General features: G+C 44.0%; 1 protein-coding gene across 2 annotated transcripts in view; it reads left to right on the forward strand.

Moving 5' to 3' along the window:
- The first annotated feature begins 5,780 nt into the window (after positions 1-5,780).
- Positions 5,781-25,132, forward strand: part of LOC122562558 (small G protein signaling modulator 1-like) — a 197,495-nt gene continuing 178,143 nt past the window's right edge. For both annotated transcript variants that reach the window (XM_043715489.2, XM_043715488.2), the window contains exons 1-2: positions 5,781-5,839; positions 5,972-6,015. In XM_043715489.2, the coding sequence (XP_043571424.2) occupies positions 5,821-5,839; positions 5,972-6,015 (63 nt within the window). In that variant the 5' untranslated portion in view covers positions 5,781-5,820. The remainder of the gene's footprint in view (positions 5,840-5,971; positions 6,016-25,132) is intronic.

Below are 25,132 nucleotides of genomic sequence, written 5' to 3' on the forward strand. Positions count from 1 at the left end.
TCAAGGGAAGTCACTCACCAATTAAGAGGAAGAAGTTACTCCTGAGTCTTAGAGAGGAGAAGGTGGATATTGCTTTGTTACAGGAGACAGATTTGGATGACAAGGAGCATCTGAAATTACAGCCGAATGGCTTTGACCGAGTTTATTTTTCATCATTTAATACCAGAAGTAGGGGAGTGGCTATATTGTTTAGGAAAAATCTCTCATTTAAATTGTTGGAATGTGTTAAAGACACATATGGGAGGTTTATAATTCTTAAAGCCTTGATAAATGGGGAAGAATATGGCATTTTAAAAGTTTATTGTCCCCCAGCTCATCCTCTTAAATTCTTGGTAGATGCTTTTTCTAAACTGATAAGTCTCAAGTCTCGGCACATCATTATAGGGGGAGATTTTAATTGCCTCATGGACCCCACAGTAGACAGGTTGCCTAAAGGTCCCTCGATACCCTCTGCACAAACTAAACAGTTATTGGGTTTGTGTGGGGAATTAGGATTGGTGGACACCTGGAGGTGTCTCCACCCTACAGGTAGGGATTTCACGTTTTTCTCCAATCCGAATAGATGTCACACAAGGATTGATTTTCTTTCTGACCCCTTCGGTAACCCTGGATCTGGTGGCATCCTGTACAATTGGTAATATTGCCATCTCTGATCATGCTCCACTGCACCTCATGGTTAAAATTAAGGATGTTACAGTGGATTCAAGGTACTGGCGAATGGACCCCTTTATTCTCATGGATAGCAAGTTTGTGGAGTATTTCTCTAGGGAATTTCAGGCATTCCTAGACATCAACATAGGCTCGGTTGATAGCTCATCTGTTCTCTGGGAAACCGCCAAAGCTTATGCCAGAGGGTTAGTTATTTCATATTCCACCAGTAGGAAGTGGCAGAAGGGTGAGCAGCAACGTCTCCTTGAAGCACGGTTGAAAGCAGCCGAGAAGGCCAATTTTGACAGACCCTCGTTGGTCAAACGACAGAGGATTATGGCACTGCGGTCTGCACTAAATTCCATGCTCACACAGACGGCAAAGAAGGAGCTGGCTTTTGCAAAGCAAAGGTTATACGAGCATGGTGACAAGCCAGGCGAATACTTAGCATACCTTGCCAGAAAGAGAAGTGTCCCACAAACCATTACAGCGATTAGGGAAGGGTCTGGGAACCTAACATGTGATTCTAAAAAGATTAATGTGGCGTTCCAGAGATTCTACTCTAAGTTATATCAGTCTGAGAATTGTGAGGAGGGGCAGGCCAAAATGGAATCCTTTTTTAGAGATCTGAAGCTCCCGGGTGTGACTCCCGAATAACAGTCCTTTCTCAATGCCCCATTATCAGAGCAAGAAGTGCAGGAAGCTGTGAGGCAGCTTCAGAGTGGAAAGGCACCCGATTCTGATGGACTTCCCAGTGAATTCTATAAGGAATTTATAAGTATACTGTCAGGCCCGATGCTGAATATGTTTAATGATTCATACAGTCATGTTTGTCTCCCACCATCTCTGAGAGAGGCCAATATTTCACTTATCCTTAAAAAAGGGAAGGATCCGGAAGACTGTGCTTCATACAGGCCCATCTTGCTCTTAAATGTGGACTTTAAGATCCTCTCTAAGGCTCTTGCGTTAAGGCTGGAGACTGTGTTACCCTCTATTATTAAAGAGGATCATACGGGCTTCATAAAGGGTCGCAGATCTTCCAATAACATTAGGAGGCTGCTTAACGTAATTCAAGCATGCCAACAGCAGTCAATACAGGGATTGGTGATTTCTTTAGAGAAGGCATTTCATCGAGTTGAGTGGCCGTACCTTTTCGATACTCTAGACCGGTTTGGTCTGGGCGAAGTTTTCATAAGATGGGTAAAGGTTCTCTACAGTGTACCTCTCGCTGCGGTCATTACCAACGGGGTACGATCAAGCAATTTTAATATTTCTAGGGGCAGCTGGCAGGGCTGTCCCCTTTCACCATTACTTTTTATGTTAGTGATTGAACCGTTGGCAGAGGCCATTCGTGGGGATCTCAATATATCAGCTCCAGAAGTGGAGTTAAAATTACATAAGATCTCGCTGTATGCAGATGATGTTCTAATTTTCTTGACAAATCTAGCAGTCTCAGTGCCTTGCCTGATACAATGCATTCAAGCGTTTGGCGCTTTTTCAGGGTATAAGATTAATTTTGCTAAATCAGAGGCTATGCCTATGGGTGGTCTTACGAAAGAGTTGGCTCTTGAGAGTGACTATAGATTCCCATTTCGGTGGTCACAGGGGGGTTTTGTGTATTTGGGCATATTCATTACTCCAGTTCTGGATTGGCTGTTCAAAGCCAATTTTACTCAATTATTTGAAAAAATTAAACAAGATCTCCAAAGATGGGAGGCACTTCCAGTCTCATGGTTGGGTCGGATAGCACTTATGAAGATGAATATTCTTCCTCGTTTGCTATACCCTAGATGGATGCTCCTCCTGATTTTCAATAAACAAACACTCAGGAGACTGAACAGTTGGTTCAGCTCCTTTATCTGGCACCGTAAACGGCCCCTCATTAAATTAGCCAAACTGCAGTTGCCTCACAGATTGGGGGGGAGTGGACCTTCCGAACATTAAAAATTACCAATTAAGCTCGCTTTTGACCTACGTAAGTGATTGGGTTGTGTGGACCCTCTTTCAATATGGCTAGATATCGAAGTCTCCCAGGCAAGGTGCCCCCTTACCAGTTTGCTGTTTTGGACAAGCTGAGGACAGTTAGGGAATATTGCCATAACCCAATAGTCATCAATACTGTTAAAGCATGGAGGGCAATTCGGCAGAGGGAAGGTAATATTGGCAAAACATCTTTGTTTACACCTTTAGTGGGTATGCCGAGTTTTCAACCAGGTATGATAGATTCAGGATTTAAACGTTGGGCAGCTAGGGGTATATCTTGCATGGGTGATTTATTTGAGGGAGATGTAATGATGTCCTTTGATCAGTTAGTACAGAAGTATGAGTTACCTAATAGAGACCTCTTTCGTTTTTTTTCAAGTTAGGGATTTTATTCAAAAATGGACCACACTTTTGACTGATCCCTACAAATCTGACATAGAAGGAGGGGTACTAAGGTCTAAGAGCACACTCTCTGTCAGTACTCTATATCACCAATTGGGGGGTGCCACCTCAGATGAGTCTGATCGACTCTGCAAGATGTGGGAAAGAGAGCTGGGTGTTGAAGTTTCTTCAGAGGCTTGGGAGGATATTTGGGAGAATGCAAGGAAGATATCAATTTGCAATAGGACCCATGCTTTACAGTTGAAGATTCTCCACAGGGTCCACTTAGCCCCAGATCATTTGTCAAAATTTAAACCAGGGGTATCTTCAGCATGCCCCAAGTGCAAGGTCTGTATGGGTCCTCTTACCCATTGTCTTTGTCTTGTGACAGGCTTCAAACATATTGGAGAGCTGTAGTGGGTGCAATGAGAGGATTTTAGGTATTGGGGTGGAGAAGGACCCTATTTCGCTCCTTTTGGGCTACCCATTGTATTTCCTGCAGACTCACATAAGGCAAAGCTTTTCAATATTCTTACATTCTGTGCAAGGAAGAATATCTTTCTAGGTTGGATACCAGAAAACCCCCCCAGGCCTGTCGGGTTGGCGGAAGATTGTTATGGAGCATATTACCCTGGATTTTCTCATAAATATGGTACACCACAAAACTGAGAATTTTTACAAGACATGGCAACCCTTTTTGAAATACCTGGACACAGATTTATCTGCCACACTAACAAGGGCTTTTATATAGCCGCAACGATTGTGTTTCATGAGTCCAATATCCAGGGAGGAGGAACTGTGAATGTATGAGTGTTTTGTTTGGCTGGGCTGAGTTATTACTATTTATTTAGTTAGTTAAATAGCTAGTTTAGTTTTTTTAAAATTTTATACTTCTCTATATATGTTTATACATTCGTATAGGAGGGTGGGCTGTGGAATGTTTTTTATTATTTGTGTTTAGTTTTGTACTATTTTTGTATTGTTTTGAATTGCATTGTTTTGTATTTGTTGTAATATTTAAAGATCTATTTTTTCTTAATAAAAATATATTATAAAAAAAAGATTCGGAGGGGACTTGACTGAGTGGATATCCAAAGGATGTTTCCTCTTATGAGAGAGTCTAGAACTAGGAATCATAGTTTGAAAATAAGTTTAGCCTGTTTAAAGATGGATGAGGAAACATTTTTTCTCACAGTGGACAGTGAGTCTTGGAAATTCCCTTCCTTGACGCAGGCATATGTGGATGGATTAGTAAATTTGCAGATGACACTAAAGTCATTGGAGTAGTGGACAGTTTGGAGGAATGTTACATGTTGCAGGGGGACTTGGATAAACTGCAGAATTGGGCTGAGAGGTGGTAAAAAGGGTTCAATGCAGCTAAATGTGAGGTGATTCACTTTAGGAAGAATAACAGGAAGGTAGAATTCAGGGTCAATAGGAAGATTCTTGGTAGTGTGGATGTGCATAGGGATCTTGGAGTCCATGTACATAGATCCCTGAAGGTTGCCACCCAGATTGATAGTGCTGTTAAGAAGGCATATGGTGTGTTAGGTTTCATTGGTAGAGGGATTGAGTTCTGGAGCCACAATATCATGCTGCAACTATACAAAACGCTAGTGTGGCTGCACTTGGAATATTGTGTACAATTCATTGGAAAAGGTGCAGAGGAGATTTACCAGAATGTTGCCTGGTCTGGAGGAAAGTTCTTATGAGGAAAGGCTGAGAGAATTGCGTCTGTTCTCATTGGAAAGAAGAAGGCTAAGAGGGGATTTGATAGAGACATACAAGATGATCAGCAGATTAGATAGGGTAGACAGTGAACATCTTTTTCCAATGATGATGACGTCAGTTGTACGAGGGGGCATAACTACAAATTGAGGGATGATACATTTAAGGCAGATGTCAGAGGCAGGTTCTTTACTCAGTGAGTGGTAAGGGCGTGGAATGTCCTACCTGTCAACATAGTTAACTCAGCCACATTAGGGAGGTTTAAACAATCCTGGGATAAGCACATGGATGATGATGCGATAGTGTAGGGGGCTGAGCTGAAAATAGTTCACAGGTCAGTGCAACATTGAGGGCCGAAGGGCCTGTTCTGCGCTGTATTGTTCTATGTTCTATGAAAGGCAGTGGATGCCAAATCTTTAAATATGTTTAAGATTCCTAATTACCAAGACAATTACTGGGATAAGCAGCAAATTAGAGTTGTGGTCAAAATCAGAATAGCCATAATTGGGGGAGCAGATTCAAAGGACCGAGTGGCCCATTCTTATTCCTTGTTTGTATGTATCATCCTAACTTGGAACCAAATCACTGTCCTTCCATCATTGATTCAAGCTCCTGGCACACAATGTGGATGTGTGTAAACAGCATGGGCCACTGCGACTCAAGAAGGCGGCTCACAATCACCTTCTCTGGAATTGTTAAGGAGGGAAGTGCTAGCTCACTCAGCCCAACACCCAGATTTCGCCATCAAATTTGAAAAGAATATTGTGAGCTGTAACAAAACAATCCATCACTTTGCTCTAAGGTGTAAATAAGATCAAAAAAATTGGTGTAGAATAATCAGACAATGGAGGAGGAGAGGGAGGGCTGTTTAAAATTAAATGAGAAAATGAAAAATAAATGAGGACAGTGTGCCTTTAAATCTGGGCTTTCAAACGTTTGCTGACCGAGCTGTCAATCAAAGGCGCCCGGGGGTACGTTTCGCCGAGGCGCTGACGTCACGGGGACCAGCTGTCAATCAAAGAGCCTGAGCTGCAGTTGCTGCTGAACAGCAAAGGAATCAGGCAGTGTACCTGAAGGAACATGGCGACAGCTACAGCAGGTAAGGACACGTATCGGATGCAATGATCCAATAGTCAAGGTTTTGTATCTGTTCATATTTTAAGATAACATTTGGTCATTTGTGCTCTTCTGTTCTTTCTGCTTGGCTCAAACAACGCTTCACTTTCAACAGAGGCAGAGATGCGTCAGAGGTTGCTGCGCACAGTCAAGAAGGAGGTGAGTAGATTTGTATACATTGCAATGAATTGCAATGAAATACAATCATCACGTAGTGAATCGGGCACTCAGTGAGGAGCAGACTGTGCTTTTCAACAGCTGCCACCTCTTACAATACAGTACTGTTCCGGCACTGGGCTGCTGCTGTCATGCAGCGTTTGACATTACTGACAGGGATGCTTTGAATTGTTATTGCCTTACACTTGTCTACCTTTATATAAAATGTTATTGTCTCTATTAGATTCTTGTTTCTGAGTGTAGGTGTTTTACATTCATTTGAGGAGTTCATGTAACCAGCTTAATTTTTAAAATCGAGGCCCCCGTACATTTTAAACACAAACAGGTTTATATTGATACACATACACCATCTCACAGTCAACGGGTTCAGTGGATCATTTTGGGGTACAGCCACCTTGTCTCATTCTCCTTCTGTTTGAAAATCGCATTATTAAGGTGGAGGGGAAGGATCAGGACAAAGAATTGCATGACTGTAGATTATAGTTTAAAATGTTCGTATGCGTGGCTGTTTGCAGCATTGCTGACTAACACCAGCTCTTAGTTTTAGATATAAACCTGCTTTTGTCGTGGATGTAGCAAGTGGGAAATCAGAGAAGTAGGGAGAGGAGCGCTGTGTTTTAAGAGGTGGCCCACAATGATTTATTACTTTCGTATTGAGATGGAACACTTCGCACTTGATAAGAAGTCGATACGTGTTGAACAGTACATGTTGGACGAATTCAAAACGTCATGCTGCCTGTGAATTTAAGTGGCTCGATTTGGCCGAAAATTAGATTTTGCCTTTAAAGTGTTTGCTGTTGGAATCCCTTTGACCAGAGCTGATATGTTCATCAGAACTGTAAGCTGTTGCAGCCCTACACTGTGCCTCACGTTAAACCACTTCTAAAAGTATGGGTACACAGGAGACAGTACCAGAAGTGGGGAACAGACTAGAGAACTACAGACAAAATGCAGCTCATTTATTTCTTCCATACCTCTCCCTTTCACTGTTCATGACCCCTGCCCCTGTGTATGCCCAAGATATATGGGCAGCACGGTGGCACAGTGGTTAGCACTGCTGCCTCACAGCACCAGAGACCCGGGTTCAATTCCCGCCTCAGGCGACTGTCTGTGTGGAGTTTGCACATTTTCCCTGCGTCTGCGTGGGTTTCGTCTGGGTGCTCCGGTTTCCTCCCACAGTCCAAAATGTGCAGGTCAGGTGAATTGGCCATGCTAAATTGCCCGTAGTGTTAGGTAAGGGGTAAATGTATGGGTGGGTTGCGCTTCGGCGGGGCGGTGTGGACTTGTTGGGCCAAAGGGCCTGTTTCCACACTGTAAGTAATCTAATCTATATATGTATCATCCCCCAAGTATCTCAAGGATATGTTTTACTGGTACCATCTGGTTAAATTAATTAAATAAGGAACAGGCTATACTGTATTCCTGTGTGTATCGGTTGCTGTGCAGCTGGTGATGCAGTAAGCTGGGAGATGTGCAGTCGGAAGCAATAAACACATTTTCAGGCAACCAGTAATTCAAATACATGTGCCTCATCAGCACAGGCGATGGAAACAATTTTGGAAAATGTGTCATTGTGAATTATAACTGAGTGATTTTATCCATTGCCATTAATAATGTTGCCATTGCTGATAAAGGAACAGTGAGAAAAGGAGCATTATTTGGGGATCTATGTGAAATGAAATCTTATCATTCTTTTAGCTGAAGCTGCATAAGGCACTAGTGTGACTCTTGGCTTGTTATTAGGGCTGGAAGAGTTAAAACAAATGATGAGAAGAGACAGCCTGTGTTCCCTGGGAGATAGAAAGAGAGGTTGATTTGGTTTGAGGTTTTTAGGATTTTGAAAGGAATTGACATGTAGAGAGGAGAATCCTTTTCAGCAGCAGGAATGACAGAATCTTAAAATGCTAGCCAGGTTTCTTAGGAGGGGCATAACAAAGTCAAGATTGGTACAGGATTGGATATGTATTCTATATAAAGCAGTGGATGCTAGCTCAGTTGATCATTTTAAATATCTGGTTACTCAGCCAAGGTATGGATCCATGGTGTGTGGTTCATGTTAAGGTACTGATCAACCATTGACCTCACTGAATTTTGGAACAGGCTTGATGGGCTGAATGGCCTCCTGCTCCCATGTGCCGTGTTTGGACATATTCAACAATGAACAGGAGCATTTTGAATCTCTCGAGACAGCTCTTGGGTCGTAGTAGGGAGCAGTTTTGTGTGTTTCATAGAAATTATGAGGGTGCCGATGCTTTGCAATATGGGAAGTATCACAGACATGGAGATAGAATGTGTTACTCCTGGGAGAACTTCTTGTCAGCTCCACTTGTCACAACACCACATTACTTGTTATTGGAAAATGGTTTAAAGGAAGTTAAGGCATCAGAAATGATTTGTCAGTACAGATTCTGGGTGATTGTACCTCACTGCCAATCAGGAGTGAGAACTTTGCTATAAAAAGCAATACTGTAGATGCTAGCCCATTTGATAATGCTGCCCCTGCAGCATCATCCATTTTGTTAGCCATCTTTGGGTCTGGTGGGTTTATGTGTTGAATGTAACTTAAGCTGATTGCTAGTGGCATCATCTTATTCATCTCATGAGGTGGTGCATTTTGGCAAGAAGAACAGAGGAGCTGACTACTATTTCAATGGGGAAAGGCTGCAGAAATCTGCAGCACAGAATGATTGGGAGTCCTTGTGAAAGAGTTGTATGTAGCTAGCATACGAGTTCTGTAGAGATGGCAAATGGCCTGTCGACCTTGATTTCAAAGGGAATTGGATGTAAAAATAGTGAGATTTTGCTAAAGTTGTAAGAAGCGTTACTGGAGTACACCAAACAGTTTTCATCCCCTTATCTCGGGAAAGATATACAGGGATTGGAGGCAGGCCAGGGAAGGTTCTCGAGGAGAGATTGTTTTATGAGGAGAAGTTGAGTGGGTTAAACTTGTACTCATTGAAGTTGAGAAGAATGAGAAGAGACACAGACAGTTCTTTGGGGACTCAACAGGGTAGATGCAGTGAAGTTGTTTCCACTTGTGGGAGAGTCTCAGAACCAGAGCGCATCATCTCAGATCAATGGTTCTCATATTTAAGACAGACAGAAATTCTTTTTTATTCTTTCAAAGTGTAGTTGATCTTTAACAAAGACAAGGCTAGGTCATTAAGTATATTCAAAGCAGAGATAGACAGATTTTTAATCAGGACGGAATTGAGAGTTGTGGATAAAAGGGAGAAAAGTGGAGTTGAGGATCATCAGATCATTCATTACCTCATTGAATGGTGGAGCAGACTTAGCAGACCAAATGGCCTGCTTCTGCTGTTACATCCTTATGCTCTAAAGAACAAAGAAAATTTACAGCCCAAGACAGGTCTGTCAGCTCTCCAAGCCTGAGCCAATCCAAATCTACTGTCTAAACCTGTCGCCCAATTCCTAAATGTCTATATCCCTCTGCTACCCACCTACTCATGCATCTGTCCAGACGCATCTTTAAGTCCAGACGTTCTTATAGCTTATATTCCATGACAGAGCTGAACCTTTACAGCTATCATCAGACTGATGATCTTGGAATATTTCCAGCTTCCTGTCAGCGCATATTCAAATGATCAGCCATGATTGTAGGTTGGAGACCTCCTGTCTAGATGGTTATAATTATTTATCATCATAATAAGAAGACCTAGTGGCTGAAAGAGAAATGCTGCCAGTGTGCCGGCGATTAAATGTTAATTAAACCATCCAGCTTTGCAATCAATGTAATACTAGTTCAACTTTAAGTCATATTTCATTTCATTTCAGAGGCTGCTTACTGAGCAACACTAGTAGTGGTGCTACAATTCACTTGGAGTCCAAACTACTGTGGCAACATGTATTTTTACAAGCATGTTATAGTATGGAGCTAGGGATAATGATGGTACTGGCTCTAATGTTCATGGTTGACCAGGAATCTCTCCTACTTTTAATGCCTTTTATTGGTGTGTGATGGATGGACTTATGGATGAATACTTAGAGTCATAGAGATATACAGCAAGGAAACACACCCTTCGGTCCCAACCCGTCCATGCCGACCAGATAGCCCAACCCAATCTAGTCCCACCTGCCAGCACCCAGCACATATCCTTTCCTAATCATATACCCATCCAAATGCCTCTTAAATGTTGCAATTCTACCTGCCTCCACCACTTCCTCTGGCAGTTCAGTCTATAGACGTACCACCCTCTGTGTGAAAAAATTGCCCCTTAGGTCTCTTTTATATCTTTCCCCTCTCACCCTCAACCTATGCCCTCTAGTTCTGGACTCCCCGACCCCAGGGAAAATTCTTTGTCTATTTACCCTATCCATCCCCCTCATAATTTTGTAAACCTCTATAAGGTCACCCCTCAACCTCTGACGCTCCAGGGAAAACAGCCCCAGCCTGTTCAGCCTCTCCCTATAGCTCAAATCCTCCAACCCTGGCAACACCTTTGTAAATCTTTTCTGAACCCTTTCAAGTTTCACAACATCTTTCCGATAGGAAGGAGACCAGAATTGCACGCAATATTGCAACAGTGGCCTGACCAATGTCCTGTACAGCCGCAACATGGCCTCCCAACTCCTGACCAATAAAAGAAAACATACCAAACGCCTTCTTCACTATCCTATCAACCTGCGACTCCACTTTCAAGAAGCTATGAACCTGCACTCCAAGGTCTTGATCTGTTTGGCCACGTGGTGAGCATATCTTCCTTGGGAGCATTGGAGTCAATGGTTTTATTACTGGGCTAGTAACCTGGGGACCTGGATTAACGATCTGAGAGTGCATGGATTCAAATTCCATGATGATGGCTGGGAATCTAAATTCAAATAATTAAATAAACTTGCATTAAGAAGCTATTCTCAGTCATGGTGACCATGTAACAGTTGGATTGATATAGAAACTGATCTGGTTCTTTTGGGAAGAGAACCTGCCATGGTTCCCTGATCTGACCTACATGTGACCCTCCATCCACTGAAAGGTGCTGACTCTTGGCTGCCCTCTGTAGGTCATTCTGTTGTATTCAAGAAAGGCAGTTCACCACCATTTCATAATGGGCAGTAACTGATCCATGATGCCTATATGCCTCATTGTAAAGAAACCGTGCACTCTAACGATTCCAGATGCTTCATTTATTTGTTAATGTCATGTTGAGGCAAGTATCTGAGATGGCACTGTGATGCTTATTTAGGCCAGAAAATGAAACAGTAGAAGTAGGCCATGTAGCCCATCAAGCCTTCTGCACCATTCAATGAGGCTGATCTGATAATCCTCAACTCTATGTTCCTGACTTCTTCCTATAACCCTTGATTTTCTTACTGATTATAAATATATCTCAGCATTTTATTACCTGAGGCTATTTGTGGGTTTTTCAGTCAGTCATATTCATAAATACTTTATATTCCCAAAGAATAGCCAATTTCTTTTTATAAGTCAATTCCCAACTTTTGGCCAAAAAATCAAAATTCTTTTGACTTATCAACCATTTTCCACTGGAGCTTGCTGCCTGTTGCCATCCTTCCCATTTGAAGGCAGTCTTCAGCTCCTCCTGAATGCATAGGATGATATACATACTTTTTTGGTCCTGTTGTGGCATTTTTGGGAGAAAATATAGAAAATAGGAGCAAGAATAGCCCATTTTAGCCCCTCAAGCCTGCTCCACCATTCAATATGATCATGGCTAATCATCCAACTTAGTTTTGGCTCATACCATTTGAGAAAGTGAGGATTGCAGATGCTGGAGATCAGAGTCGAAAAGCTCTTCATCACTTATGCCCAAGCTGTCGACTCTCCTGCTCCTCGGATTCTGCCTGACCTGCTGTGCTTTTCCAGCGCCACATTTTTTGATTCATAACCTTTGATCCTATTAGCCCGAAAAATTATATCTAACTTCTTTGCAAAAATATTCAGTGTTTTGGCAGAGATTTCTATGGGCTTCCCACTTTTTAGATGACAACATTTATCCTCAACTCAGTCCTAAATCCTGTATACTTAGACTGTGACCTTTGGCTCTGGGCTCTCTGGTCATCAGGAACATCCTTCCTATGTTTAACCTGTCTAGTCTTGTCAGAATTATCTAGGCTTCCAAGGTATTCCATCCCTATCCCCTTCTTCTGAACTCCAGTAAATATAATTGTTACGGATCTAACCTGTCTTCATACGTCAGTCCTGCCATCCCAGGAATCAGTCTGGTAAACCTTTGTTGCCCTCTCTCCATAGCCAGAACAAACGTCCTCAGATAAGGAGATCAAAGCTGTACACCATACTCCAGGTGTGGTCTCAGCAAGGTTCCTGTACCACTGTAGAAAGACCCCTTTGGAAGTAGTCTCTGACTTGGCAACTCTGTGTTCAGCTGCTTGACTGCCATAAGTAGCTAGGCAGCAAGATCATGGGTGTAGGCTAAAATTCAAACTCATTTCTCATCATTTCCCAAGCCAACCCCCTATCTTTTCACTAAACATTTGGTCTCAGAAGTTGCATTTACTCTCTGATTATACAGCTTGTTAAACACAGCGACTTATCAGACACTGAGTCCCTAGCACCGGGAAGATTTCTAGTTTGAACTCTGCTCTGTGCTCTCTCAACCGATCTCAGCAAGGGAGATTGGCAAGAGTGCCGCTGGTATAAAATAGTGTACAAAACAAGACTAGGCCTCTTGCTGCTTGTTTTGCCCAGAGATTCTCGCACATGCTGTATGAAAGTTAACCTGAGGTAGGAACATGTCATGCTTCCTTCCTGCCCAGAGGGACTTGTTGGCATTGTCATCTGCTGACAAAGAACAACCATTTGTCTGAGCTAGTAGAAGCTAGTTGGTGTTGGCAGACGTTTACCGGAGTATAGGTCAGGAGGGTGACAGGGTAAATCCAGCAGTATGAGAGCAAGTTGTCGGTTTCCCTACGACACATGGACTGCAGTGGTTCAAGAATGTAACTCATCACCACCTTCTCAAGGGGTAGGTAATAAACCTTCCAGTGATGCCCACATTCCACAAGTGAGTTAAAACAAACAGTTGCTTTGTTTTGAACCTTTGGTGCAGTGTTTGCCAAAATGAGTTTCCAGATCCGAAATCCAACAGATAAAAACAATCCTGGTTCTTCAAAGCAAAGGAGGAGTGTTGACTTAATCTCAGAAACATTCGTGAAGCCCCTTGTGATTGACCATCTCCCCTCTCCCCCAGCACTCTCCACCTCCCAGCTTCCCCTTGCCCCAGCCTCCAGAACCTGTTGATGACTGCTGCAGCTTAATGAAATGCTGTATTGCTCCCAGACCCTGAGCCCTGGGTTTTTGTGCATTTCCAGAATGCTGCTCCATGCTGATTTCAGGTCTGAGCAGTGATTCTAATTTGGCATTGAATATGAATTGGAACAACACAGCAAATTGCTGGCACTCTGTGGGTTGAAAACCATTCAGGTAGGATTTACTGAGCCGTGTTATCCAACAGTAGCCTGATGTGTCATTACAATTAAAGGTTATTTCTTATCCTTGTCTACATCTCAACACCCGGGGATCTCCCCATTTTGGGCTAAATGGTAGTGGGAACTAGGCTGTCTCTTGGTACCTCACTCATTCATCGTCATTGGCAACAGCTATCTCTTGATTCAAGAGGTGTTGTACATGACATGAAACCTTCCTGGGGAAAGATGTTCACGAGGTAGTGGGATCGCGGGTGTAAAATTTGTGTCCTTTTCCTATCTGCCATTGCCCTGCACCATGGTTCAGACATTGGGACTCAAAGTGTGATGCAGCTTAATCCAATCCCACCTGCCAGCACCCAGCCCATATCCCTCCAAACCCTTCCTATTCATATACCCATCCAATTGCCTCTTAAATGTTGCAATTGTACCAGCCTCCACCACTTCCTCTGGCAGCTCATTCCATACACTTACCACTCTCTGTGTGAAAAAGTTGCCCTGTAGTTCTCTTTTATATCTTTCCCCTCTCACCCTAAACCTATGCCCTCTAGTTCTGGACTCTCTGACCTAAGTCCCTTTGCAGCCGACAACAGCCCTCCTCACTATCCACAACTCCACCAATCTTCGTATCATCTGTAAATTTACTGACCCACCCTTCGACTCCCTCATCCAAGTCATTAATAAAAATTACAAACAGCAGAGGACCCAGAACTGATCCCTGTGGAACTCCACTTGTAACTGGGCTCCAGGCTGAATATTTACCATCTACCACCACTCTCTGACTTCGACCGGTTAGCCAGTTTTCTATCCAATTGGCCAAATTTCCCTCTATCCCATGCTCCTGACTTTCCGCATAAGCCTACCATGCAGAACCTTATCAAATGCCTTACTAAAATCCATGTATACTACATCCACTGCTCTACCCTCATCCACATGCTTGGTCACCTCCTCAAAGAATTCAATAAGACTTGTAAGGCAAGACCTACTCTTCACAAATCTGTGCTGGCTGTCCCTAATGAAGCAGTGTCTTTCCATATACTCATAAATCCTATTCCTCAGTACCCTTTCCATTACTTTGCCTACCACCGAAGTAAGACTAACTGGCCTGTAATTCCCGAGGTTATCCCTATTCCCTTTTTTGAACAGGGGCACAACATTTGCTACTCTCCAGTCCCCTGGTACCACCCCCGTTGACAGTGAAGACGAAAAGATCATTGCCAACGGTTCTGCAATTTCCTCTCTTGCTTCCCACATAATCCTAGGATATATCCCATCAGGCCCGGGGGACTTGTCTATCCTCAAGTTGTTCAAAATGTCCAACACATCTTCCTTCCTAACAAGTATCTCTTTTAGCTTAGAGGAGAAAGTAAGGTCTGCAGATGCTGGAGATCAAAGTTGAAACTTTATTGCTGGAACAGCACAGCAGGTCAGGCAGCATCCAGGGAACAGGAGATTCGACGTTTCGGGCACAGGCCTGAAGAAGGGCCTGTGCCCGAAACGTCGAATCTCCTGTTCCCTGGATGCTGCCTGACCTGCTGTGCTGTTCCAGCAATAAAGTTTCAACTCTCTTTTAGCTTACCAGTCCGTTTCACACTCTCCTCTTCAACAATACAATCCCTCTCGTTTGTAAATACTGAAGAAAAGTACTCATTCATGACCTCTCCTATCTCTTCCGACTCAATACACAGTCTCCCACTACTGTCCTTGATCGGACCTACCCTCGTTCTCGTCATTCTCATGTTTCTCACATACGCATAAAATGCCTTGGGGTTATCCTTGATCCTATCCGCCAAAGATTTTTCATGCCCTCTCTTAGCTCTCCTAATCCCTTTCTTCAGCTCCCTTCTGTATCCCTCCAATGCTCTGTCTGAACCTTGTTTCCTCAACCTTATGTAATCCTCCTTCTTCCTCTTTACAAGACATTCAACCTCCCTCATCAACCAAGGTTCCCTCACACGACCATCTCTTTCCTGCCTGACAGGTACATACATATCAAGGAGACGTCGTATCTGTTCCTTGAAAACGTTCCACATTTCCACGACATCCTTCCCTGACAGCCTATGCTCCCAACTTATGTCCCTCAGATCCTGTCTTACAGCATCGTATTTACCCTTCCCCCAATTGTAAAACCTACCCTGTTGCATGCACCTATCTCTCTCCATAACCAAGGTGAAAGTCACAGAATTGTGGTCACCATCACCAAAATGTTCACCCACTAACAAGCCCATCACTTGTCCCGGTTCGTTACCAAGTACCAAATCCAATATGGCCTCCCCTCTGGTTGGACAATCTACATACTGAGTTAGAAAAGCTTCCTGGACACACTGCACAAACACCGCCCCATCCAATCTACTTGATATAAAGAGCTTCGAATCAATATTTGGGAAGTTGAAATTGTCCATGACTACTACCCTGTGGCTTCTGCACCTTTCCAAAATCTGTTTCCCAATCTGTTTCTCCACATCTCTGCTGCTATTGGGGGACCTATAGTAAACACCCAACAAGGTGACTGCACCTTTTCTATTTCTGACTTCAGCCCATACTACCTCCAAAGACAGATCCCCCTCGAACTGCCTTTCTGCAGCTGTTATACCATTTCTAATTAGCAATGCCACCCCCCTCCTTTTTTACCACCTTCCCTAATCTTACTGAAACATCTGTAACCAGGAACCTCCAACAACCATTCCTGTCCCTCTTCTATCCACGTTTCCGTGATGGCCACAACATCGTAGTCCCAGGTACCGATCCACGCCTTAAATTCACCCACCTTATTTCTGATACTCCTTGCGTTAATGTATACATACTTGAACCTATCTCTGTGTCCGCAAGTATTCCCTGTCAGTGCTACCTTCTCCACAGCCTCCCTACATTCTTGGACATCCTGACAAACAGCTAACCTACTTGCTGGACTACAAATCCGGATCCCATCCCCCTGCCAAATTAGTTTAAATCCCCCCGAAGAGTGCTAGCAAACCTACCTCCCAGGATATTGGTGCCCTTCTGGTTCAGGTGCAACCCGTCCTGCTTGTACAGGTCCCACCTTCCCCAGAATGCAGTCCAATTGTCCAAATACCTGAAGCCCTCCCTCCTACACCATCCTTGCAGCCACGTGTTCAACTGCACTCTCTCCCTATTTCTTGCCTCACTGTCACGTGGCACCGGCAACAACCCAGAGATGACGACTCTGTCCATCCTAGCTTTTAGCTTCCAGCCTAACTCCCTGAGCTCCTGAATGACCTCCCCACCCCTCTTCCTACCTATGCCGTTGGTGCCAACGCGCACCACGACTTCTGGCTGCACACCCTCCCCCTTAAGGATTCTGAAGACACGGTCCGAGACGTCTCGGACCCTGGCACCCGGGAGGCAACAAACCATCCGAGAGTCTCGCTCATCTCCACAGAACCGTCTGTCCGTCCCTCTAACTATGGAGTCTCCTATAACCAGCGCTCTCCTCCTCTCCCCCTTTCCCTTCTGAGCCTCAGAGCCGAACCTCGTGCCAGAGACCCAGTCACTGCAGCTTACCCCTGCTAGGCCTTCCCTCCCCCAACAGTATCCAAAGCGGTAAACTTATTGTTGAGGGTATCTCCTCATACAGTGGTGGCTTTTTGATCTGTGGGTCTGATGAGGAATGGGGAAATGCTGAATATATTCCTGAGTCTCTCCTCCAACATGTCTTGGAGACGGAATATTGGGCTGTTCTCCTTGATCTGTTCTGTCATCGAGAACTTCATTGTCAGACAAATCCAAAAAAACATTGTCAAGGATAAAGTCATTTGCATTCATCGACCTGACTCCATAAAATCACAAGGTTCCATGGACCTGGATGTCCTCACTATCCTGCATCTGTTTCATGGTAATCTAACTATAATTGCCTTGACCTGAAACAGATGCCTTCAAAATTGCCTTTATACAGGAAGTAAATGCTGCCCGGAACACTGTGTTTGTTTCAACTTCCTCCTCTACGACAGAGAGTGCTGGAGAAATTCAGTGGGTTAGGCAGAATCTATGGAGAGAGAGAAACAGTTAATGTTTCGAGCCCAATATGGGTTGTGAAGAAGACTTAATGAATTTGAAACATGAACTTTGCTGAGCTGCAGGTTTCCCGAACTAAACTAGTCCAATTTGCCTGTGTTTGACCCATATCCCTTTACATCTTTCATATTCATGTACCTGTCCAAATGTCTTTTGAATGTTGAACCTGCGTCTACCACTTCCTCTGATGCTTCATTCCATATATGCACCACCCTATGTGAGAAAATATGGCCCTCAGGTCCCTTTTCAATCTTTCTCCTGTCACCCTAAAATTATGCTGTCTGTTTTTGAACTCCTTTACCCTAAGGAGAAGATCTTTGCTATTCACCTTATCTTTGCCTCTCATGATTTTATAAATCTGTATAAGTTGACTCCTCAACCTCCTATGTTCCAAAGAAAAATGCCCAGTCTATCCAGCCTCTCCTTATAAGTCAAATCCTTTGGTCAAGGTAACATTCTTGTGAAACTTTTCTGCACTCTCTCCAATTAAATAATATCCTTCCTGCCGCAGGGTGACCAGAATTGTACACAGTACTTCAAAAGTAGCCTCACCAACATGTTGTATAGCCACAATTCTGAGACTCAATGGCCTGAGCAATGAAAGCAAGCGTGCTAAATGCCTTCATAACTACCTACCTACCTGTGTGCAAATTTCAAAGAATCATGTACCTAAAGGTGCTCAGAATGATGCCAAGGTTTTATGTGACAAGTGAAAATGTTGCTGAGGTATTCTGTTGGAGGGAAAGTCAGAGGGAGTACGTCCATCCCCATAGCCTTCCATCAGGAATGATGTTTGTTTACAATAATATGTGGTTAAAGTCCTCACCCTGGGGAGGACGCAGTTTAAAATGCTTGCAAAAAAGTACAGATACAGATTAGCGCTAAGTGAGTAATGGATGGTCAGAGGGGAGTCGCAGAGGTGTAAAGTGGCCAAGCCACACTTGTACAGGATGAAGGTGGTAAAAGGTTTTAGAAGCTCTCTTTGGTGTGGTTTGTTATATAGCATTATAAGTGCTTTCCATTTCTGCTGTTGTTTATAAGCAGAGGCCATTACCAACCCCAGTGGGTGGACTGTGAAATTGAGAGGCCGCTGGCAGTTGCCATGGCAACCTTTGGAAAATGATGCCCACAGCATCCATGTGACAATATAATGGAGGCCCCGAATATCAGAAGAGTCAAAATACGGGAGGAACTGTTTAGTTTGCTGAGGACAACCATGAGTTTGAAAGAATATATCATTTGAAGCAAGCACTTGCTGTATCTAGTTTGGCTTCACATTTTGAAAAAAAAACCTTTTGTCCTCTTGTTAAGAAGTTGTCTCTTGCGTGGTCACAGTTTCTCTTTGAAGAAATAAGTGTTCATCACGCTGACGCACCAATTATTAACCGCTTTCTATTTCACATTTATTGAATAGGATCGAGAGGAATAACAGTTTGACTTCAAACTATTTTCTTCTGAACTTGAAGTCTTCCACCTTCTATCTTAACCCTTAGAGTCCAGGTATCATATGGATATATATCTGCACTGCACTCCCTCCAAGGGCAATATATCCTATCTAAGGTGTGGTGCCCAGATCTGCTCACAATCTTTCAGGTGTTGCCTAACCAGGATTGAAACATGGCTTCTATCTTCAGCAAGGTGGCAGCTTCTCAAGGGCAACTAGGGACAGGCAATAAATGCCGACCAGCCTTTGACCCACATCCCATGAGTGTCTAGGTGGTGCATTCCTGACCCTAACCACCCACTGGATAAAAATATTTTCCTACTGTCACTGATGCTTTCTTTTGTCATACACCTTATCTCGCTGTCTTCCAGTTCTCAATCTTTGGTCAATGGGGAACAGTTTCTGCTACCTTCTGTGGCCAGGTCTCTCATCATTTTGAATATCCCTGTTAAGTCACCTCTCAGTCTTCACTTGTTCAAGGAGAACAACCTCTGCAGTCTCCCTACATCATTGAAGTTCCTCATCCCTTGATCCATTCCACCAAATCCTTTCTGCAGCCTCTGATGACTTCCCATTTTTCTTAAGTATGGTACTCAAGACTTGACCCACATTTCATTTGAGGTGGGAACAGTTAGGATAATCATGTCCTTGTTTTTGTACTCTGCGGCCTTATTTATAACGCTCAGGGTGATGTATGTTTTATAGACTGCTTTCTCCATTTGCCCTGCCACCTTCAGTGATTTGTGCTTTGGATCCTGCCCCAGTTCAGATCAGAGTCACCGATATTCTCATGGCACCATTGTAGCAGCACAGGTTGCTGTTTACATATGGTGGCCCCACAAGGGGATCTGAATGTTAGCACTGAGCCTGTTAAATAAAGGAGCAGGCATCTGGATGAGGAAAACAGTCTCTGGAATTCACTCTTCAGCATAGATTAGGAGCTTTGAAAAAGAAGAATGAAGAAATAGAGCTAATTTTGAAATGGTTAATGTTCACATTAAAGGGACATTCTTTCTAGAAGGTATCCTCTAAACTGAAGGCCTCTGTGTCTCGCTGGGCCTGTTGTATGTTCCTTGCTGCCTGTCCTTCTGTTCATTGCCGTCAGCAGGTAGTTTTTGGACTAGGACCAGTCAGATTCGAGTTTGACCCTTTTGCCTCAGTGATCACAGCAGATGGCAAGCTCAGCAGTGACCGTGTGCTAGACAATTGGCAGACCTGTCTAAGCCAATGGCTATTGAAATGAATTGTGACCTCTCTCCAACTCCAACAAGAGCATCTTATGGAGCATCTTCTGTGCATTGAAACATCCTAAAGGTGCTTTTCAGGAATGTTCTCCTGTTAAGATATGACGTGAGCCACATAGGTGGTATTCCTCTTCTCTGCCCGTAGGTAGGCCTCACCATGCGATCATCTCACTGGCTGTTATGATAAGGGTTTGGGCAGGAAGCAAGACCCAAATCCATCCCATCCAGAATGGTGATTGAACTCTGTGCTATTGGCATTGATCTGGCCACCTGGCCAACTGGCCCCCTGTGCAGTCCAAGTTGCTGTAGCAACATATACCTTTCCAGACGTGTTGAGGTCTGGGGTAGTGGGAAGTGCTGGACGTTGGAGGAGGCTCTTTCCATCAGATAGCTATCTCTCCTGAACTTAGCCCTCACTATTGATGAGCACGTACAAGTCAACACTTGGCCTGTTTTGCCACATTCTGAACACATCCCCTTTTCCATCCTGGGGATAGGACCTGACACTTGGACCATCTGACCCATAGGCATGGGCATTACCTCCTCGACTTCCAGATCTCTTCAGGCTATATTAGGACAGGCAAGTAAAGGCTAACTTTTCTGGGAATGTTTTAAAGGAAGTGAGAGAGGAAGTGAGGCTCAGAGAGGGAATTCTTGGATGAGATTGGATAAGCTAATTCTGAGGAGAGATTGAGTTTGACTTCTTGCTGCGCACCTCATTTGCATATCAAGTAGTGGCATTAATAGCTGAGCCACTGAATATGGAAGGAAGCACTTATCCCACAGATCCTGGGGGTCGGTTTAGCTCAGTTGGCTGGATGGTTAGCTTCTGAAGAAATGTGATGTCAACAGCATGGGATTAACTTCCATCACCTGCTGAGGTTACCATGAAGGACTCTCCTTCTCAACGTCTCCCCTCGCCTGAGGTCAGGTGACCCTCAGTTTAAATCACCACCAGTCATCTCTCTCTAATGACAGAGCAGATCTATGGTCTGGTAAGACTATGGATTGATGTGGCCACTGCTGTTGTGATATAATATTCTCACACTGTCTCCCAGAACCCTGCCATTTTCACCCAGTTTCTGGCAATGATTTTATTTGGTTGGGGAATGTTGCTCCTGGGCTTGTGAGATAATGGAGGGTCTATCTGGGGGAGTGGAGGAGTAGGGGGAACAGGGGATTGAAGATTGACAGCTAGCAGATGATGAGTAGATACTTTAGTTCCCCAGCCACGGATTGTGCTGTTGGCTACAATGCTAGGTCGTTTAAATAGCATGGGAATAATTGACAGAAATAGCTCTGTAGGCGGTCATTGAAGAATGAGCCAAATGAAGGAATTAAATATTTATGGGTTTTTCAATTGCAGTTTGAATGCAAGTCAGGCAACGTTCCATCTAAATGAGACTACAAGTTATTAATGAGGCTCTTAGAGAAACCGGATTTTAATTTATTGTTGCTTTTATGCTAGTGGCAATCTTGGGCCATTTTATTTTCCGGCTTTTCTGCCAGTCGCTTCCTGCAGTTTAAGAACAAGAACATCCTGCCGAGGTCAGCAGTGCACACACTTCTCCTCATGTGATCAGAGGAATTATCATTGGCACATTATTCAATCAGTAGGGACATTGCCACTGAACCTGGTCCTGATGCTGCACATGAGCACTTTCCAGTGGGTCTGAGTGAGCACTGGGCATTGTGGAGGGTTTTGGTTCAACCTCACATTGCAAGATATTTCAGCATCATTCAGCCTGAGGCATGAGGTCTCACGGAGTTCACATGTGGCATATAAAGACCCGGCAGGAGTGGCGAATCCAGCTGGGAATTGCATCTTCAATCTTCTATCTCCCCCCAAAGACCATTCATTAGCTCTCTGGCCAGGAGCATCATCATTATCCCATCCCCCCTCCCCCCAACAAAATGTGGAGAGATTTCCACTGTCTCTGCTGGGCACTGGATTGGAATGGCAGGGCTTGGAAAGGTGAGTGGGAAATACTATTTCAAAGCAGCATTGGTAGTGGCTATATTCACCACTCCATGGGAAATCTGACCCCAAATACTCACCATACTAGAATTTCTTCCAGCATTTCTCCCTGTGGTCTTTATAGTGATGTTTCAGAGTTCTGCATACTTCACATTCATGTCTGTTCCCAAACCATTTACATTTCTGTGTTTTTGCAGAATAAGAGACAGCATCTATTGGAGGAAGTTTCCAATCTTGTCCTTATGAGTCGATGAGGAGATATCCAGCCTCATACCGCCTACCTGCATGAAGTCTACAGCCTGCCACCATTTCCATTAGAAATCCTAGTATTTGATAACTGTGGTTGAGAGACTCTGCCTCCACCAGTCTTCCAGGCAGTGGGTTCCACCCTCATCTCTTGTCTAATACTTCTGCCCATTGACTTTCAACCTACGCCCCTGGTTTTTGCCCCCTGTGCCAAAGTAAATAAATCAACCATCTCTATTTACTCGACCTAGGCCATTGATAATTCTTTCTGTTTCAATTAAGTCACCTCTAAACCCCCTCTATTCAAAGGAAAAAAGCCCCAATCAATTCAATCATTCCTCATGGCTAAAATTTTCCCATCCTGCAAACACCCTTGTAAACCTCCTGGGCACCTTGACCAATGCAGTCCCATCTCTTCTGTAAAATGATGATCAGGACCATATGCTGCATCAAGCTGTGGTGCAACTTGTGTTGGGTACAGTTCCAGCACAAACTCCTCACTCTTATGTTCTATGCCTCATCTTCCTACCTACCTTAGTAACTTGCCCTGCTCACCGTCTGCTGTAGTGATGCTAACCACAAGTAGCTTGTGTTTGGACCCAACTCTGCTATTTTTTGCTATTTTTAATCAACCTTTTCAGAGATGTTTCCACACACCACTGGAGCAAGTGAGACTTCAACGTGGGCTTCCTGACACAGAAAAACTACCAATGCACACCATGAACCCATCAACCTTTTTCTGCTCTTTTAAGCACACCTAAAATCAGGTTAGACAGCCCCTGCTGCAGCAGTGTAACAAAAATACAAATTGTTGGCTAACAGAAACTTAGAGAAAGTAGCAGAAACTTACCAAAGCAAAATAACATCGGTTAGGGCTAATGATGCACCCCAGCCCCTGTGGTGCTCACTGGGTCTGTAAAGACAATCTTCCTTTTCTGCGCTGAGCGTTAAGGGCCTATCTAATTAGAAACAGGCAAGAATAAACCACTATTAATAAGAAGAGGCACTTGAATTACACAACAGGTTTATTGCATGGTAGCAATAGATACAACGTACATTGACTTGTTAGGCATACTAATAAAGACTATCATGAGCCAGAGATGGCACATTTGTCTTCATCATGATTTCATGCTAGTTGGCCCCTGTGTTACAACATCAGACTGGGTGGAGCTTTATGAAGCATCAGTGTGAACTATTTCAGAGCCATTACTGTATGCTGTAGGACATGTATTCCAAACTCCTTCTGTTCCTGTCTACCACTCAGTAGTTGTTATATCCCTCAGTGAATCATCTCACTAAAACTAGGATTAGGTCCAACTGACAGAATCAGCTTTCTAAAATATAACTCAGCCTGACTGTTCCTCTTCAGAGTTGAGATTCTTTTTGATTTGTTGATGCCTGCAGTTGAATTTCCCTTTCATGAGAAGTGGTACTGAATCAGAGGCCAATTCACAGAGGGCAAAATAAAACTTTGTACGTCACATTGATTGTGAATTGTCAGTGAACGTTTTTCAAGACTGACTCAATGAGACTAAATTAAGGAGAATTTCAAGAATATAATTCTGTCTTGTGCTATTAATGGAGGAGTTTTGTTGTGACATTACTCACTGAAGATGCTGTATCTATCACAGAGACCCGGTTATTGGATTGTTTATTAAGTGGGAGCTCCGTTGTCTTTCCAGATGCCCATCAGAGATTCCTGATTTGCTGGATGGGCAGAGACTGGTATTAAACTGTGGAGGGGGTTGTGGGGATGGGTGCTGAGTAGGGTAGGTAGGGTCGGTGGGTGTGAGTTGGGGTGGATGTTGGGGATGACTGGTGAGTGAGGTCGGTGGATGTGAGTGGGGGTGAGGTAGTTGGGTGTGGAGTGAGGGATAGGTGAATGCATGTGGGGGTGAGGGGTAGGTGGGTGTGGGTGAGAGGTAGGTGGATGGGAGTGAGGGTGAGAGATAGGTGGATGGGGGTGGGTGGGGGTTGAAAGGTGATGAATTAGCTAGATGTGAGTGGGGGGTAGATGGATGTGAGTGAGGGGTGAGGGGTAGGTGAATGTGAGTGAGGGGTGAGGGTTAGGTGGATGTGAGTGGGGGTGAGGGGTAGGTGAATGCAGGTGGGGTGAGGCATATGTGGATGTGAGTGCAGGTGGGTGGGGTTGGAGTGAGTGGTGTGAGGTCAGTGGATGTAAGTAGAGGTGAGGAGCAGATAGATATGAGTTGGGGTGAGGAGTAGACAGATGGGAATGGCGATGAGTGGAGGTTTGTAGGGGTGAGTAGGGTAGATAGATGCTGGAGGGGACTGTGAGAGTTTAAATGATTGGAACCAGGTGGATATCGTTGACTATGAGATCTCTGATTGGGGTTGTTAACCTGGGCCAATCAGGGAGCTCTGGCTGACCGATATACAGTAAATAGGAGATTGCACACAGCATTGCCCTTTGATGTGAAGGGCACTGCTTGTCACTGGCCACTTGGGTGTTTCTTTTCTTCCTGGTGTGGAAATTGAATAAAGATTCATGCACCTTGTGTCTTTCTCTGCGTCTCCCACTAACACACACACACAACATGGGTGCGGAGAAAGAAAAGGCACTACCGCAGTTAGATGGTAGTGTGGGGTTAAAAAAAAGAGGAAAAAAAAGAAAAGAAAAAAAAACAGGAGGGTCAGACATCCTGTTCACTCTGAGAGCTGGCCCTGACGAAGCTGGATCAATGCCAAGGACTCTCCAAGAAGAAATAAACG

This window comes from Chiloscyllium plagiosum, unplaced genomic scaffold (assembly GCF_037043375.1).
Source record: "Chiloscyllium plagiosum isolate Xiang-an unplaced genomic scaffold, Cpla_swu_hap1 HiC_scaffold_24, whole genome shotgun sequence".
NCBI lineage: Eukaryota > Metazoa > Chordata > Chondrichthyes > Orectolobiformes > Hemiscylliidae > Chiloscyllium > Chiloscyllium plagiosum.